The 17,756-nt window shown below is 38.8% G+C and overlaps 1 protein-coding gene across 1 annotated transcript; it reads left to right on the forward strand.

The window, feature by feature from the left end:
- The first annotated feature begins 12,822 nt into the window (after positions 1–12,822).
- Positions 12,823–13,329, forward strand: LOC131042763 (uncharacterized). The gene has a single exon (XM_057976078.2). The coding sequence runs from the start codon at positions 12,823–12,825 to the stop codon at positions 13,327–13,329; it is 507 nt and encodes a 168-aa protein (XP_057832061.2).
- Positions 13,330–17,756: the final 4,427 nt, after the last annotated feature.

The raw sequence follows: 17,756 nt of genomic DNA on the forward strand, positions 1-17,756 counted from the left end.
ATGAGTCTTGATAGATGGAGGAGCAGGTCTAAACATTTGTACATTGAGCACAATTAAACAATTGGGATATTCTGATAAAGCTGTGAATCCTACAAACAAAATTACCATCAAGGCATACGATGATGAAGAACGTTCATCCAAAGGCACAGTCACCTTGCCTCTCAAAGTTGGGCCAGTTACAAAGGATGTGGTTTGTCAAGTCCTAGACATCGATCTCACATACAACATACTCTTGGGACGCCCATGGATTCATGAAATGAGCGCAGTCCCATCTACATATCATCGATGTATCAAGTTTCCACACAATGGAGTTGAAGTGACCGTCAAAGCAGATCCAAATCCATTCATATATTGCAACAATCTGCAACCTCAATCAGAAATAACAATCCCAGTCAATCGCGAAGCTGTTCCTTCATTGGCATACGTGGATCCTGAATCCTTAAAAGCTTCTACATCCAAACAAGCAGAGCTAAAAGAAAAGTTCAAGATTAAAGACCTAGGATGTGGTGAGTATATATTTCATGTTGACCAACTCCCACTATCTCCTAAGGTATTCAGTCAACAAGAACAACCTACAAGCAATATGCAAGACCAAGGAATTGGGTGTGAACCACCTAGTGTTGTGGCTACTAAGTCTGAATGCAAATCTCCTCTAGTGGTGCAAGCAACTCTTAATATCAATAGTCCTAAGAGTGGTTCCAACAAAGAATCTATTGAGTCTATCGCCAACCCTCTTGATAACTCACATAGCCTTACCATTTCATCCCCTCATTCCATTTCCACTCCACTTCCAGACTTGGATCAACAAGAATTACAAAAGCCCTTACTAATTAGGGATCAAAAAACAAGCTTTGAAAAGAAAAATCTAAAAGTCAAACCTAAAGAAAATTCCTTCAGTCCAAATCAAAATCAGAAGCTATTGGACTCTGTAAAAATCAAAGTCAAGGATAAAAATCCTATGAAGCAAAAAGAGAAAGAGATGATCTCCCCTAATATCAAAATAACTGGGGGCAAAAGTTCTACAATTGCAAGTCAAAAAGATTACTTGTTGATCCGAAGTCTCCATCATGCTATCCTACTTTCACTTCTTTTCGCAATCATAAGCCTTCATCACTCATCTACTTGTTCCACACATCCTTTCCCTTCTGGTGATACATCATGGACCTTTAATGGAGCTTCCTCGAAGGACTTTGTTATCAGGGATGCCCAAACTTCTTCAGGTGACACGCATATGGGCAAACGTAGTCCACACACTAGTAATTCTATCTCAGTTCCTTCATCAAGGAAGACAGTCACTCAAGCTACACATCATGCAGTCAAGGAACATCACAACTATAATCACAAAGTCAAGCCTCACACATTTGAGGTGGGTGACTTAGTTCTCAAAGAAAATCCTAAAAATCAGCAAGACGGACAGAAGAAGGGCAAGTTCGAACCAAACTGGCTTGGTCCTTATATCATTACAGCAGCATATGGATCTGGGGCATATCAGCTCTCAACTACAGAAGGTGAACCTTTGGAGGATCCTATCAACAGCATGCACCTTCGTAGGTTCTACACATAGCTCTTTAGAGTATCCTAATTCAAAAATACAAAAAAATCAAAAAAATTCAAAAATACAAAAAAAAAATTATAAAACAAAAAAAATCGTTACTTGGTGAAAACCTAGCAAACAGGCGCCTTGTGACACAAAAAAATCGAAAAATCAAAAAAAGTAAAGAAAAATAATTTCGTCCAATGGTGAAAACCACTTTGGTGGCGCCCTGGGCAAGTACCATGGTGAAAACTGGGTCACCAGCGCCATGTGTAGAGACATTGCTCCTCCCTCCTTCAGGATTCTCTTCATCATTTCACTTTGCACACACTCACAACCTATTCATTCATAATAAACTTACCCATTCCCATCATGGCTTGTTATTGATCTACCCAAGATTGGTTAGCCATTCATAATAAACCTCCCTTTTTGCCTCCCTTTCCATCCATAATAAATCAGATCCTATCTGTGGCTAAGGCAAAATCCTACGTCTAGTGATGGGTGTGGAACTAAGAACATCACATGTTTCAAGGAGTATAGTTTCTTCCAGCTTCCTCCAGTCTGTCCGCACACAATCCGCAATAAAGCAACATTTGCATCACAGATCCACAATAAAGTTTCATCTTCTCCGCAATAAAGTATCAGTTTCATGGATTCAGTCAGTTTTAGATGAGACACAGTAGCAACAATGGGCTTCAACAAATCAAATATTTCAACAGACTCAGACAACATTATGGTTCAGTGCTATCTATCCTTTCTGTGAAAGTGAACATTGTGACCACAATCAAATAAGACTTATACGAGTGACAAGAGACACTAAACTTGAGGACTACAGTGGATGTTGGTGTCGAGTCTTGGTTTTCTTTTGATTTCTTCTTTTTTGGTGACATGTCTTTTAGCTTTTCCGGGATGTCTCTAACTAGAGCTTCTATCTCCAGGATGTCTTTGACTAGAAAGGCGAGGATGGGGTATCATCACCTATTTGTATTTTCTATCTGTGGATTGTCTCTTAGTAATGCTATGACTTATCCAAGGATATGATGACACTGTGAGTCTAGTGTGAACTGGGGCATTCCTTGTTTGTGACTGTCTTATCTCCATGCAAACAAGTACAATGACTTTCTGGGTCGAACATATGCCTTGATTGTCATAACCTATCTTGCCATAGTAAAGCTCAATGATGATAACGCACAAGAAGCTCTTTCACGTTCATATCTTCTATCTTTCATCCCCATTTCTTGATTGACTTCCATCGTCCTTCTCAAGTCTGTGTAGTCTGCTATCACATGACTGAGTATAATGACACACCAAAAACATTTGCATCTCATGTAGTTGCACCTGCATTTCCACATATAAACATTTCATACATACATATAGATATCACAACTGCATCACATCCTGCACACAACACCTATTAGCACAATTTACATTTGCATTATCATATTCATCTGCATGACATACATTCACATTTGCATTATGCATACACATATATAAAACATAAAAGAACAAAATATATTGCATTGCATCATATACATATTTGCATCCATATCATAAACGTACATCATGAAACATCTCATCACATAGGTACACATGCATATAGCTGCCGCAAAAATGAATCATCTCATATATATAATCAAAAGTGTCATGATACAATGATGTCAAAAAATCATATGGCTACAAAATCACCCGCAGGTGTCTACAATACAAAAATGGTACAATACTGATACATAGGGAGTCCTATAAGGCTATGATGAACTCCCTCCCTCGGAGCCGCCTGGCCTCAACGGAATCTGAGCCCTCAAAGGACCTGCCCTAGGATCATCCCTCCTGTCCCCTCTATCTGGTGGTGGTGGAGGACCCATGACCCCACCACTCGATGCCTGCCTCCTCCGACTCCCTCCCGTAGCTGTTGCTGTACACGATGGTCTATGGAACCTCCTCGCCCACTGATCTGCCGGCACTGCACCGTAGTAGAGGTCCCTCCAGTATCCTATCTCCTCTCTAGCCCGCAGGACATATGCATATCCTACCCCTGTGTCCTCCGCCGCCTGCCTCCCTGCCCTCAGCGCTGTCTCAGCCTCTGTGTAGCACTGAATCGCCTGATCTCTCTCCCACTCAGTATCCCTGAGCCGCATCCTGAGTCAGTCTCTCTCCCTCTCCAGATCCTGTATCTCATCTGCCTGGCCCTTGCAGATCTCCCTGAGCTCAATCAGCTCATCGTCCTCTGGGTCAACCCCCTCTACCTCTGCCTGTGGCTCTCCCTCTGCAGGTGCCTGCCCCTGTATCGGTACCTGTACTAGTGCCTGTATGGGTACCTGTCTCTGTACATGCCTCTATCCCTGCACCTGTCCCTGTACCTGTCCCTGTCCCTATCTCTGCCTGGGACCCTATGTTGCTGGTACCTGTAGGGGTAATCCACTGCGACCCCTCACCACCCGAGCCTATCGCTCCTCTCCACCCTCTCTCTGAGGTGCAACTCTCCTCTCCCCAACTACCCCCCTCCGCCTCTGTCGGCCTCTACCCCCATCACCTCTGTCATCATCATCATCATCATCATCCCCACCTCCATCTCCATCCAACAGCTCCCCTGGATCTGTCAGTCATGGGAATGGATGCTTCGCCCAATATGCTGAATACTCAGCATCCATCCTGGCATCGTCGACCTCTGGCCACATGTCCCAGGGTAGGGGTACCATCTCTGCCAGCTGTGTGACCACCTGATCATATGACAGTAGAGGCCCAAACTGCACCTGATCTCTGACTGTGCGGGCATACATGCCCGAGCCCCGTGGTATCCTCTGGATCCTACCATACTTCCTGCATACCCTATCCACAAGCTGCCTCTCTAATACATAGGGCATCCGCCCAATCAGGTACCTGCTCCAGAAGGTGTATGGCAGCTCCACTGCATCATCCTCCCACTCCTCGTAGCCTATATATGGTCTCCATATGACCACATCGATATCATCCAGCACCCGCCACCAATGCTCCAACCTGCCAATCCGCGGTTGCGAGGTGATCATGTCGTACAAATACACAAAACTGCATCCATGTCCCCTGCCTCAGAAGTGTATCGGCCTCGTCACTGGCAGATGCTCATAGGCCCATACCTGCAGTAGTGTCACCCCGCAGCCCAATCCCACTGACCCATGGTATACAAACTGGTGAAGCTCATAATATAAGTGGGCCAACACACATGGTCCCCAGGCATATCTGGTGTGATGTGTCACCAGTGTCTCCAGTGCTCTCCCCCAGCCCACTGCCAATCCCCGTGTCGCCCTGTCTGGGCATAGAAATCCATTGATCGCTCCTCCGATCACGACCGGCAATGCTAACCCTGTGGCGGTCATGGTGTCCCATGCCACGTGTCCTGCCCTCATCTCCAGTCCGGGATCCTGGAACACCCATCTCAAGGCCTCCCGATCTCCATCACGATCATATGGAATCAAATCTCCATCAATCGGTATCTGCAGAATCCTGTAGACATCCTCAAGGGTGACTGTCATCTCACCCATCAGCAAATGGAAGGTGCACGTCTCCGAGTGCCATCTCTCAGCAAGCGTAGTCAGCAAACCCATGTTTGCCCGAAACTCAGGCACATACAATATATGTCTCAAACCCATCTCCTCGATGGCAGCTCTATCCTGAAATGACAACTCAGGTCGCAATCTCTATGTCGACAGGAATCTCTCCCGTGACTCCAACATAGGCAAATACTCCTGCAGTCAAGCAAATCAATCATGTCAGTCATGGTGGCATTCACTGTTCATCACAAAATGCTACTTTTTATCTAAATGCATATGGTTATCTACCCTAGTGACACTCACTGTTCATCACAAAGTGTTGCTATTTATCCTAGTGGTACTCCCTGTTCATCACAAAGTACTACGTGTGTGACACTCACTGTTCATCACAAAGTGTTACTCACATTTGCACTCCCTGTTCATCACAAAGTGCTACTCATACTTTGGGTACTCACTGTTCATCACAAAGTACTCTATCTTGGTACTCACTGTTCATCACAAAGTGCCTTGATCTATCCTAGTCTTCCTAGAGGACTTGCTTGAGTGTATCCTCTCAGCAGCTTATCCAATCGACAGCGTATGTTCATCACAGAACTGTCGATTTGACCTCAAAGACCAAAACTTGCATTTTTTTCAACGCAAATGCGTTTGACTGACACAAACGCGCCTACAGACTGCACAAGCGCGCCTGAAAAACACAGACGCGCCTGTATGACATAGACGTGCCTAGGCTGTGCATAAACGCGACTATACTATGCAGACGCCCCTGCACATCGCAGACACGCCCGCATTCGATGCAAACGCAGTTCCAGACATAAACGCGCCTGGCACCGACATAGACGTGCCTGGCACCGACGCAGACGCAATTAAACGGTTTTTGACATTTTTTTAGCCCTACTTCTAAGCGCATTTATTGCTCTAACTAGCATGCATTAATGACAAAAATAAATACGTCAAAGTACGAGGAGGTTTGGTGGTACTTACTAGCTCTCCTGCCTCTGCTGGCCTCTGAAATCGTTGAATGCGGTCGAATCTATGCACGAAAGCCATCGCTGCTGACTGCTGCTGCTCTTTTCTTGCTCTGCACTTTGATCTCGTGAAGGTGTAGATGACAATGAGGATGTCTTTTTCCCGTGGTCTATCTTATAGCCTACCCTAGCCTTAGCCTTCATTTCTCGAGTCAGTCTTCCTCATCCCGTGACTTTGTCACTTTATTCGGTCAGTCCATTCTAGCCTTTCTTTCTTATCGAGAGATTGTCTGCAATCTTTTCAGACATTTTCATCCAATCTCTCGAGGGGGCATATCATTCCCATACTGGGGCAACTCTGTATCAGTTCATCTTATTTTCTTTGAAACAACACGACAAGCCGCATTGTCTCAAAGAGGGGCAAAATGTAGACACTCAAAATTGTCCACTCTAATTAAATAAATATTTTATTTATTTAATTATTTAAGCTTAATTCTTCTATTAATTAAATAAATCTTTATTTATTTAATTAATTCATTTATCCTCTTCTAGCCTTATTTCTCATTTAAATAAATACATTTATTTATTTAAATTATCATTTTCCTAAATTAAATAAATATCTTATTTATTTAATTATCTTACTTCTTCTATTAATTAAATAAATCTTTATTTATTTAATTAATTCATTAACCTTTTCTACACATGACACATGTCATTCATCTCTTCATTCCTACACTACCTACCTCTTTCATTATTTTATTATTTCTTCTACCTACCCTCTAATCCTAGCCGACCTCCTTTTTACACCTCTCAATCTTATCCCTCCATTTCATTTAGTGTCTTCTATATAAGGAGATGCTTCCTTCATTATCAAACCCTAATGATCATTTTGACTACACTACGATCCTACTTGCAACCACATTCCGTTCTTTGTTGAGCTCTTGTGCACATAAAATCTGAGAGCAAATATATCAAGCAAGATCAATGGAGATAGGAAGAATGGAGATCAAAACCCTATTGGACATGTGATGGTATAATCTTTGTGATTTCATTTGATTTGCATTGTCTTAGGTAATCTTCATATGTTATGGTGGATCTTTGTTGTTGTTAGGCTAGGGTTTGGTGGTTGAATTCATTTAGCCTTTCAATTCTGTTATTATTGTATCCATTTTCACCATACACAATATCAATAATTTCCTTCCAAAATAAAGAATATTTATATAAATTGTTATTTTTTAAAATTATCTTATTTAAATTCTTCATATAATAATCTTTTATATATAGATTATTTTTTTATTTTTTCTAGATAATGCGTTGCAGAGGATTATATTAATATCAGTTAAAAGCTTACAATAAGTAATACTTGCCCTACAACAATTTCCAAAATACCTGAAATACAAAAAAAAACCAACAAAATGCTCCATATATAGAAATATCTAGCCTAAGGGATACAACCCAACTGCTACTCATACCTATGCATACAATAACAAACAAATATTTCATCTAATATTCATCTGAAATCTCTGCCATGATCTCCACTCCTTGCTCCAGGGTCTCATCCTCGCAGTCCACTCCCAGGAATTACCATATTCCTATGAATTTATTAAATTTAATATTTAACTTTTGATAGGTATTTTTAATTTAATATGATAATATTCTCAAATCACTATTCAACTTTGTTTTTTTCACAATGTATCTATAAAAATGAAAATTGATATTTTTACTTAATTTATCAAAAAAAAAGTGATAGTTCACTAATATATTTATCATTAGAAAATCTATGTAAAACATATAGACATATGATGAGATATCATTATGGAGGTAGCATTTTAATTCTATTTTATTTTTATTAAAAGAGATATTTTTACTATTATAATAAAAATAACTATATAAAAAATGGGGAGCGAAAAAGAGCAAAACAAACTGAAAGAAAGCAGGCAGGGTGCGGAACTGAAGGAAGCACCACAAGCCTGTGAGGAACCAGGGCCGAACATAGAGGATGATTCCATCCAAGTTATTGATGTCACAGAAGAGGTTGGGGATGACATCGAATCGATCAAAGAGAATGCGATAATTTGCAGATTTAATGGCCCTAGATCAGACCGGAAAAAGCATTGAATGGATCGAAAATACATGGAAAACTCCCCAAATTACCAAATTTCTGCCAAAAGGTTTCTTCATAGTGGTTTTTGCGACAGTAGAAGAATGCCAAAAAATTCTTGAAGGGGGCATCTGGACAATGGAAACTAAACCCCTGTATATACAAAAATGGTACCAGAATTTCAACCCTCTCAAAACCGAACCTTATAAAAAGATGATTTGGATCCGATTACACAACTTACCAATGGAATACTAGATGGAGGAAGCCCTAGAAAAAATAGGGAGATCACTTGGTACCTTGATCAACATTGATGCAAATATTGCTATAGGAGATTTGTATTTGTATGCAAGGGTGAAGTTTGTAGCAGTTAGGTGAATCCCCCCAAAAGTTAAATTATGATTACAAGGATCGAGTTGGATTCAATCGATTGAAATCGAAGAAGATAGGCATTTTTGCCTAAACTGCGACAGGAGGAACCATGACATGGACAATTTTCGAATCCCCAAAAAAGAAAAAATGATTTGGAAGGCCAAGCCAAAGCCTAATATGGTTACCACTAAGGAGCCATTATGTTTAGGTTGGACCGAAAAACCTAAAGAGTTCCTACCAAACACAGATACGCTATCCAACCACTTGAATTCCAATCTGGTTGAGCCCAATGAGGAAAATTCAGACAAGGAGATTGAGCCTTCAATGGAATCAGACTTAGACAGTGAGTGGATGTCTAGAGATGAAATGGATAAGGATTTATTGGAAATCACCAATGTTAGGAATATCAATCTATCTATGGTAAATCCTATGACTGAGGGTAGAAGAGGTAAAGGCAAGAAATCCAATAAGAAAAAATGAGAAGAAGAAGTGGTCGAAAAAGGGCTTCTTAGCGTGACTAAATTTATGAATAGAAAAGTACCAAGGGAGTTAACTACTCCATTGGGAAGAAATGAGGATCACCACATGGAAAGTTAGGGGTTAATGGCCCCTGAAAAATGTCAAATATTGAAATGACATCTGCCCAAATTAGCAAGCGAAATTGTTATGTTATAGGAGACTAAATGCAGCTCAAATGATGGTGATTGTTTGTTAGGTTATTATAGAGGGTGGTCTGGCATCTTTCAGGCGGTAGATGGAAGAGTCGGTGGTTTAGGAATTTTATGGAGATCTCTCTTGGTGGATATTGTCATGGTCTCTAGGGGGAAGAATTGGCAAGCCTACCAGGTAAAGTGTAAACTTAGTTAGATGTAAATAGAACTTTGGAATATATATGGCCCCACAAACTACCAGGAGAAATTGGTGTTTTTGGACGATATCACCCAATTGGTAGCAGCCAGTGGGAATAAGAAAATTATAACTGGGGGAGACTTTAATACGATTCTTGTTCTCTCATAAAAGAAGGTTGGATCAAAGAAAGTCACCAATGACATGCTAAACTTTAGACACTTTGTGCAAAAGGTTGGTGTTATAGACTGTAAGCCATCAGTAGGTTGGTTCACTTGGAGTAATAAACATCTCGGATTAGCCAATATTGCCGAACAATTGGATAGATTCCTTATTGGACCTCATTAGTTGGAGGATAATATAGCGACTACTGTCAAAACTCTACCATATTGCATCTCCGATCACTCTCCAATCCAATTGGAAATTGGGTCAGAGATACAGGGCAGCAACAACTACTTCAAATTCTAGAATATATGGTGGAGGGACAAGTCCATTTCAAACAATCTAGAAACATGGTCAAAATAGTGCAACCACATCAAAGGTATGCATGGATTTTGTTTTGTTAAGAAAGTAGCTTATATCAAGAGCCAACTCAAAATATGGAATAAATAAGTCTTCAAGAATATCTTCTCTAAGAAAGAAAGAATTGAAGCTGAGTTGGAAATTTTAAATACGAAAGTTATGATCGAAGGAATGGATCAGGCAGACTATAGGCGCAGAAAGGAACTGATGGCTTGTCTCTCAGAGACTTTATCCAGAGAGGAGATTTATTAGAGAGATAAAGCCAGAGAATAGTGGATTAAGGAGGGGGATAGGAACACTCAGTTCTTCCACGCATCAGTCAAAGCCAGAAGAGCTCAAAATCAAATTAATAAAATTCTCTCAGAGGATGGAACTTGTCTGAAGGATAGAGAGAGTATCAGTAAGGCAGCTGAGGCCTACTTTAAGAACATTCTAAACTCTGATGATTGTTGGGAGGAGGAGTGTGCTGCTAAGTTACTAGACACAATCCCATCATTGGTAACTGACATGGACAACTGAATTTTGCTAGAACCTCTAATAGAAACTGAAATCAATTGTGCGGTGTTTGGACTTCACCCAGACAAAGCCCCGGGTCTGGATGGCATGCCTGCAAGTTTTTACCAGAATTGTTGGGAGTTCGTGAAATCCGAGCTACTAGAAGTGGTGGAATAGGTTAAAAGAAGATTTGTGAGAGAAATAAACAACACTGTGCTAGTGGTCATCCCCAAGAAAGTCAATCCATCCTCCTTTAATGAGTTTCATCCAATTTCACTTTGCAACATGGTATATAATATTATCACTAAGGCTTTTGCCATCAGATTAAAAAAAGTGTTACCAAATCGCATCTCCAAGCAACAAAATGGATTCACACCAGGATAGTAGATAATTGATAGCATTATCCTCACTACTGAAACCATACACTCAATTATAGTGGATAGACAGAAAGCTATAGCCATCAAGTTCGATATTTCAAAAGCATATGACAAGGTGAGGTGGGAATTCTTGCTGGACGTGATGAGGAAATTTGGATTTGCTAATGACTGGATCAGAATTATCAAGGTTTGCATTGGCTCCCCTCAGTATTCGGTGGCAATCAACAACTCTCTTTTTGGATTTTTTGAAATTAAAAATAGTTTAAGATGGGGTGATCCGATCTCCCCATTCTTATTTGTGATTATGGTGAAGGGGCTTAGTCAATATATATCCAAACATCTGGAGGAAGCAGTATGGCAGGGGGTCAAGGTCCACCATGATTTGGAGCCGATCACGCACTCATAGAAGATGATACTACCCTCTTCGGCGAAGAAACCATTCGGGAGGTGAGGGTCATCAAAGATACTATGGAATTATATGCCAATGCTACTAGACAATGAATAAACAACAAGAAGTCTAAGATTTTTTTCTCTAATAGCAAAAAGGATACACAAGCAAAAATATCGAGGCTATTTGGATGGCCGGTTGGTTCCCTACCAACAAACTACCTTGGTATTCCTTTGTTCTCCAGTTCTACCAAGACTATAGTATGGGAAGATTTGATTTCCAAATGTAGGCAAAATATCGATGCTTGGAAGCATAAATGGCTAGCTGGCTCTTATGGGGATAATACAATTGATCAAAGTCGTGTTGTCTACCATGCTTATTTACACTATGTTTGTGTTTAAATTAACCTCTAAAGCTATATAGGCTATGGAAAGATTTCTAAAAAAATTCCTTTGGGAGGGAGCCAAACAAATCAAGAAAATTCCACTCATCAGTTGGGACATAGCTTGCAACTTGAAAGAGGTGGGTGGTATGGATCTCAGAAGGTTAGAACAACATAATATGGCATTAGGAGCGAAATTGATCTGGAAAATATACAGATGCCCCAAGAAACTATGGTGCTCAATCATGCATAAGAAATACTTGGATAGTGATGATCCCAACAGGATACTCATGACCATTAGAGGATATGGAGGATCTGTTGTTTGGAGGTTCATTGAGGAATGCATGTTTTTTATTTACAAACCATCTCTCTTGTTAGATTGGAGATGGGAAGAAAGCTAGATTTTGGGATGACTCCTGGGATGGACATGTAAGCTTGAGTAAGATGTTTGAAGGCAGAATTTGGATAAATGAGGCTAAAGATAAATATGGGATCCATGTAGTGGACTACATGACGGAATCTTCTCTAGAAAGCGGACTATATGAATGGATTCCTATTCATGTCGATAGTTTGGAGATAGGTGATCGGCAACATGTGAATGAGTTACTAAAAGATAGGAGGATTGTAATCAGGAATATGGATGATGAAATCATATGGTGTGCTGCACAATTCAATGAATATTCCGTCAAACTTGGATACCAGTTACAAAGACTGAATCGGGAAAATAACGACTAGCTGGTGATCCTTTGTTAGGATAAATTGGTAGCCCTAGGGCGAAAGCCTTCTTATGGATGACCTTTCATGAAAGAATCCTCATTGGTGAACGTTTGAAGCTATATGACATTTACAACCCAAGTATATCTATCCTATGCAAAAAAAATGAGGAAACAATCAACCATCTATTACTTGATTGCCCCTTTACCAGACACTATTGGGACTAGCTATGTCAAAGTTTGGGTTGGGCTTATGCTTTAGAAATCAACCTAAAAAATTGGATTATTAGTTGGCCAATTTTGAACTAGAAATCGTTGTGGGGATCTGTGTGGATAATCTCCCCATCAATGCTGATATAGCAGATCTAGAAAGAGTGAAATAGCAGAATCTTCAAAGAAAGAGAGTCCACTTTGGAAAGAGTTCTTGAGAAAATTAAATCAAGCATCAATGGATTAGCCAATGCCAAGGCTTATTGCAGGAAGATAGAATATATTCTGAACTGGGACAAAAAAATCCAGCTGGAGTGGGGTTCTCTGATTCGCTCCAACATCAACATAGTATCCAAATGTGTCAATCGTGCAAATGCTAGTTGGACACTCCCTATGGAAGGATGGATCAAACTCATTTTCGATGAGGCGGCTAAAGGAAACCCAGGGGCTACGGGATATGGTTGTATTGTTTGGAAAGATACAAGAGACATTATGGACAGTGTATCGGGAAACACAGGCATTGCTTCCAATAATGAGGCGGAAGAAATGGCTCTAGCCAGAGGTCTTAGATTTTGTGTTGATAACGAATTTACATCAGTGGAAATAGAGGGGGACTCACAAATTATAATCAACACCACCAAGAACAACTTGACACCCAATTGGAAGCTTCGTCGCTATTTGGTTGATATTGCAATGCACCTTAACCAATTACAAAATTATAAAATTTACCACACTTTTCGTGAAGCAAACAAAGCAATTGATTATCTATCTAATGTTGGTGTCTCACTAGAATCATACACTGAGAAAATCTTAACTTTTGACTGGCAGAATGAGCTAAAACAAATTGTAAATGATGATTTGGCTGAATCGGTCTACAAAGTCAAGTCAGAGATCGTTTAAGAAGCAGGAAGGTACCTGGGCCATCATGGAATCTTTCGATGGGTAATTCTATGGCCCAAGGTGCAGACGTAACCAGCGCAGATCTTGAGCTCTCTTATGATTGGGCATCGGATTTTGGTGAATGTGGATCGAGCATGGGAGTTTCATTTTAGCTAGAGGTAGGCCATACCTTAGTGGAAGGACAAACCAAAGACCTCTATTTTTTCATGCGCTTTGGCAAATTGGTGTCAGGTTGGTTAGATAAAGGTATGATCAGTGACCTAACATGTTTTCAGACTAGTAAGATATGTTGCTCAGATGAAGCTTGATTAGAATTCGGGCCTGTTCTGGCCTCTAGAGTTCTCTAGAAAGTCCAAAACTTTATATAAGGAATGGTTCAGATTGTAGTCTTAAGCCTAGAAGTATTGATCTCAACCGATGGTGCATCATTTTGGTCTCAGTTGCCTCTGTAGAGAGGAATCGATCCACGCCCAATGCAACCGGCTATTCAAGCAAACGATGTGGTTTGGAATGCTATATGGCAGGTGGCTATGGTATACTGGTTGGTAATCGACACTGGTGTGATGGTTTTTTTAATGAGGCTGTCATTTGCCCTATAGTTGACATATTCGATTCAAAGGAAGTGAGCATATAGAGGATCGACGACTTTGTCCGCCCATCTGATGGACAAGCCCTGGCAAATGCCATTCTAAAGTTGGATTCTGATTGTTGGGTAAGCACCCTCGACATCTATTTTAACCACACCAACTACATCTCCTCTGAATTGGAGGAGTCAAACAATGAAGATGAGGAAATTGCCCAAAAAAGGGCAGCACAGGAGTGGAGGAAGAACTTCATCCAAGAGGCATGGGAGGTGTTTATGTTAGGGGTCAAGAATGAGAATCTCGATCCCTTCTGCAGACTACTCAACTTCGATGATAACTGGCTCTCGACATCAGCCGTTGTCAAACTAATGGAGATTGGAGAGAACATGGTTGTCATACTCCAACACATTAGGAGTTACTCATCATGTAGTTTTTCTATTTCTAATCTTGGATGAGAAAGGTACGGTAAAAAATAAATATAAAAAACCAAAAAAAAACTATGTAATTTGATAAATAAAATGATAAATAGCTATATACTTAAGTAAATAGAAATATAAATTAGTAAATAGTATATTTAAATAGTTATCATTTTAAACTTTAAATAAGAAATTTACATCACAAATTATCTAACATTGAAATGGTAGATATATTTGTATTTTACTTTGCCCTTGGGGGCTTCATGCCCTTGCTGGGGTGTTGTGCTCGTGGACCTCCATCAAACGAGGAGTTCTTTTATTTACTCAGAGTTATTTTATATTTACTTTTAAGTTGTTTTATTTAATTTTATGCACTTAATAACTATTTTATGATTTTAGATTTAATTTTTATTATTTTTGTTTGTCGGCTTTATAATATTTTTATTAAATAGTTTTTTTTATCATGCTCACATCTCACCCCTTATCATGTTTCTCCGCGTAATTAACTCATCTTTAAGTACAATTGGCAAACTTGTAAATATAGGAATTGTTGACTTGTTTTTAAGTACAACTAGCAAACCCATAAATATAAGAATAGTTGACAAATCATATACATAAACTCATATTCAGTTATTATCTATACCTCTTTAAGCATGACTAGCAAACCCATAATTATAGAAATTGTTGAAAAATTATATATGTGAACTCGTATTCAATCATTATTTAAGCACAATAACCAATGATACCTCTTTAAGTATGACTAGGAAACCTGCAAAAATAGGGAAATAGTTAGAAAAATTATATACTTCAACTCACATTCAGCCATTATTTAAGACAACAACCCACGAACAATACCCATCCTAACAGAAAATTTATTTAAAATTTATATATGTAAACTCATATTATATCAATATTTAAACACCACTAATGATACCCACCGACATTTTTTAAATTATAGATGTTAAACCATATTTAATTAATACTTAAATACAATTAACAATATTACCTATCATAGAAGATTGTGTATATATATGTATACTCACATTAGGTTTTCTTCTCATGACACCGAGTTTTCTATCCATCATACGGTATTTTCTTCTCATGATATCTGAGTTTTCTTCGTACAATAAGAATTTTGTTATCTGAAGACTTGAAAACCCACTTAAACGATAGTATTGAAAAATAACTTGAGAGTGATAAAAAGGAAAAAGGAATGAAAGAAAAGGGGAGAAAAATATGTATGAATGTGTATTGTGGGGCAAGAGAGAGCAGCAGATGGAGAAGCGGATGGCCGCTTCCCTCCGGAGAGCTCACAAGCCTGTGCAATATTTGCGGCACATTATATGAAAAGGGTAACTTCTGCAAGGCTTTTCATACAAGTGAAGATGGCTGGGAAGAATGCAAATTCTGTAATATACCCATTCATTCTGGGTGCATTGCTTCTGGATCTTCTGTTCATAATGGAGGGCATAGATGCAGGAACTGTGCATTCATGAACAACGATGTGCACCAACAGAATACCAGTAAAATGACAGTTTGTACTCAGATCTCAGACAAATCAAATGACAGTGACGGAGAGCCAGTGGAGGAAACAGACAGTGACTCTGATAAGAATTTACCCCACATATATATGATTGATGGGTTTCAAATCAAAGCTTATAAACGCCCTCCAGTGGTAACGACCATAAGTATGAGGAAGAAAGATGATGAGGGTGATGAAGGGGATGATAATGAAGTGATGGTGCAATCAGATCCTCCTGCAACAACAAAACATGGGAGGCATAGAGATGGGTGTCGATGTGTAGTTTGTACGCAGCATCCCAAGGGAAACCCACATCCTCAAAATTGTGAATGCAGGGGGTGTGCAATTTATCTCAAGCGTAGAGAGACCACACTGAGAAGATCAAAGAAGAAGAGCCCTGCAGCTGCATCCACATCTAAGAGAGGGCGTCACAAAAGTAAGGATTAGATTTATCTTGCCTTCCCTCTGATTTGGCTTTCTCATTAGAAACATGGATGCTTATGTTTTGAACCGTGGTTTTTCACCCAGAGATCTCTGAAAGAACTTTGTTTTTTCATTTGGTTTTAATGGAGTTGTTGGATTTTGGATGAATGAGTGTCTAGATCGTGATATTATACATCCAAATCAAATGAGAGCTTTGTTTTCTCATTTGGTTTTAATGGAGTAGTCGGATTTTGAATGAATAAGTGTCTAGATCACAATATTACATATGGGAACTTTGTTTTCTCATTTGGTTTTAATGGAGTTTTTGGATTTTGGATGAACCAGTGTCTAGATCATGATATTACACATCCAAACCAAATGAGAAATTAAGTGTCAAGATCGTGTAGGGTTGATGGATTTTGGTTTTACTTGACCTTTGAAGTCAGTGAATGGGGAATAAGAATTTATGTACAGTTTTACACTCTGCGCATTTATGAATAGACATATATATCTTGCGTGAATTTTTTTGTTTTGACAGTAATGGTAGTTTAAGCGAAAATATCTCTCAGTGGGTTTTATGATGAAAATCTGTGTACTCTAAATTGGGAAGGGATTGAAGTTTAGATAGGAAAATTAAGGGTAAAGCTTTCTCAGAATGCTTCTGTGAAAAAAGAATTAGGCTGTTTTGCAAGGAAAATTTTCATGATATGTGTTAATGGATTCAAAGGAGCTCTGTCTGATTGGTTTCGTAGGTTTTATATATTACAATGTCAAATAAATATAAGATTGACATTGTCAGGATTTTAGTATTATCTGCAATATTCAACAGTTTTAAATTTAGAATCATTATGATCATTTTTAATCTTCATATTACATTTTATTCTATTCCTTCACAACCTCATAATTTATCTATTCATCAAGGAATATCAATAGATATAACCATCTTCATCATCTATTTTAGTAATTGTGCCCTCTACTGCCCCTCCATCTTTCTGCTACTTGTAATGAGAAACCTTTGTATAAGTTGATATATGCTAATTTAATGAATGCACATAATTAGGTATAAATTAAACCTAGATTAATTCAATGATAGTTAGGAATGATAAAATGTATAAAATAATACTATTTAACAAAATTAAATGCAAGAGAATTAGGGCACTTAACTCTATTCTTGATGAAAAAGAATACAACCTAACATACCATAGAACTCTATTTTTTTATTAACTACAAGGGTTTGCTTAGTGTATTGAACTAATTTCGTAGGTTTTATATATTATAGATGTCAAACAGATATAGGATTGACATTGTCAAGATTTTAGTATTATCTGCAATAATAATAGAAAATTAAAATTTAATTTATCAGTGTCTTCGGCACATTATTTGCATGTATTTCAATATTTTGCATTAATCAGTTTTAAATTTAGAATCATTATGATTATTTTTAATCTTAAGATTCGAAAGTACTTCATATTACATTTTATT

Source organism: Cryptomeria japonica, chromosome 10 (assembly GCF_030272615.1).
Source record: "Cryptomeria japonica chromosome 10, Sugi_1.0, whole genome shotgun sequence".
Taxonomy (NCBI): Eukaryota; Viridiplantae; Streptophyta; class Pinopsida; order Cupressales; family Cupressaceae; genus Cryptomeria; species Cryptomeria japonica.

Bases quoted from the DNA above. Each gene is read 5' to 3' on its own strand.
- LOC131042763 (XM_057976078.2), top strand. From the start codon at position 12,823: ATGGAAGGATGGATCAAACTCATTTTCGATGAGGCGGCTAAAGGAAAC.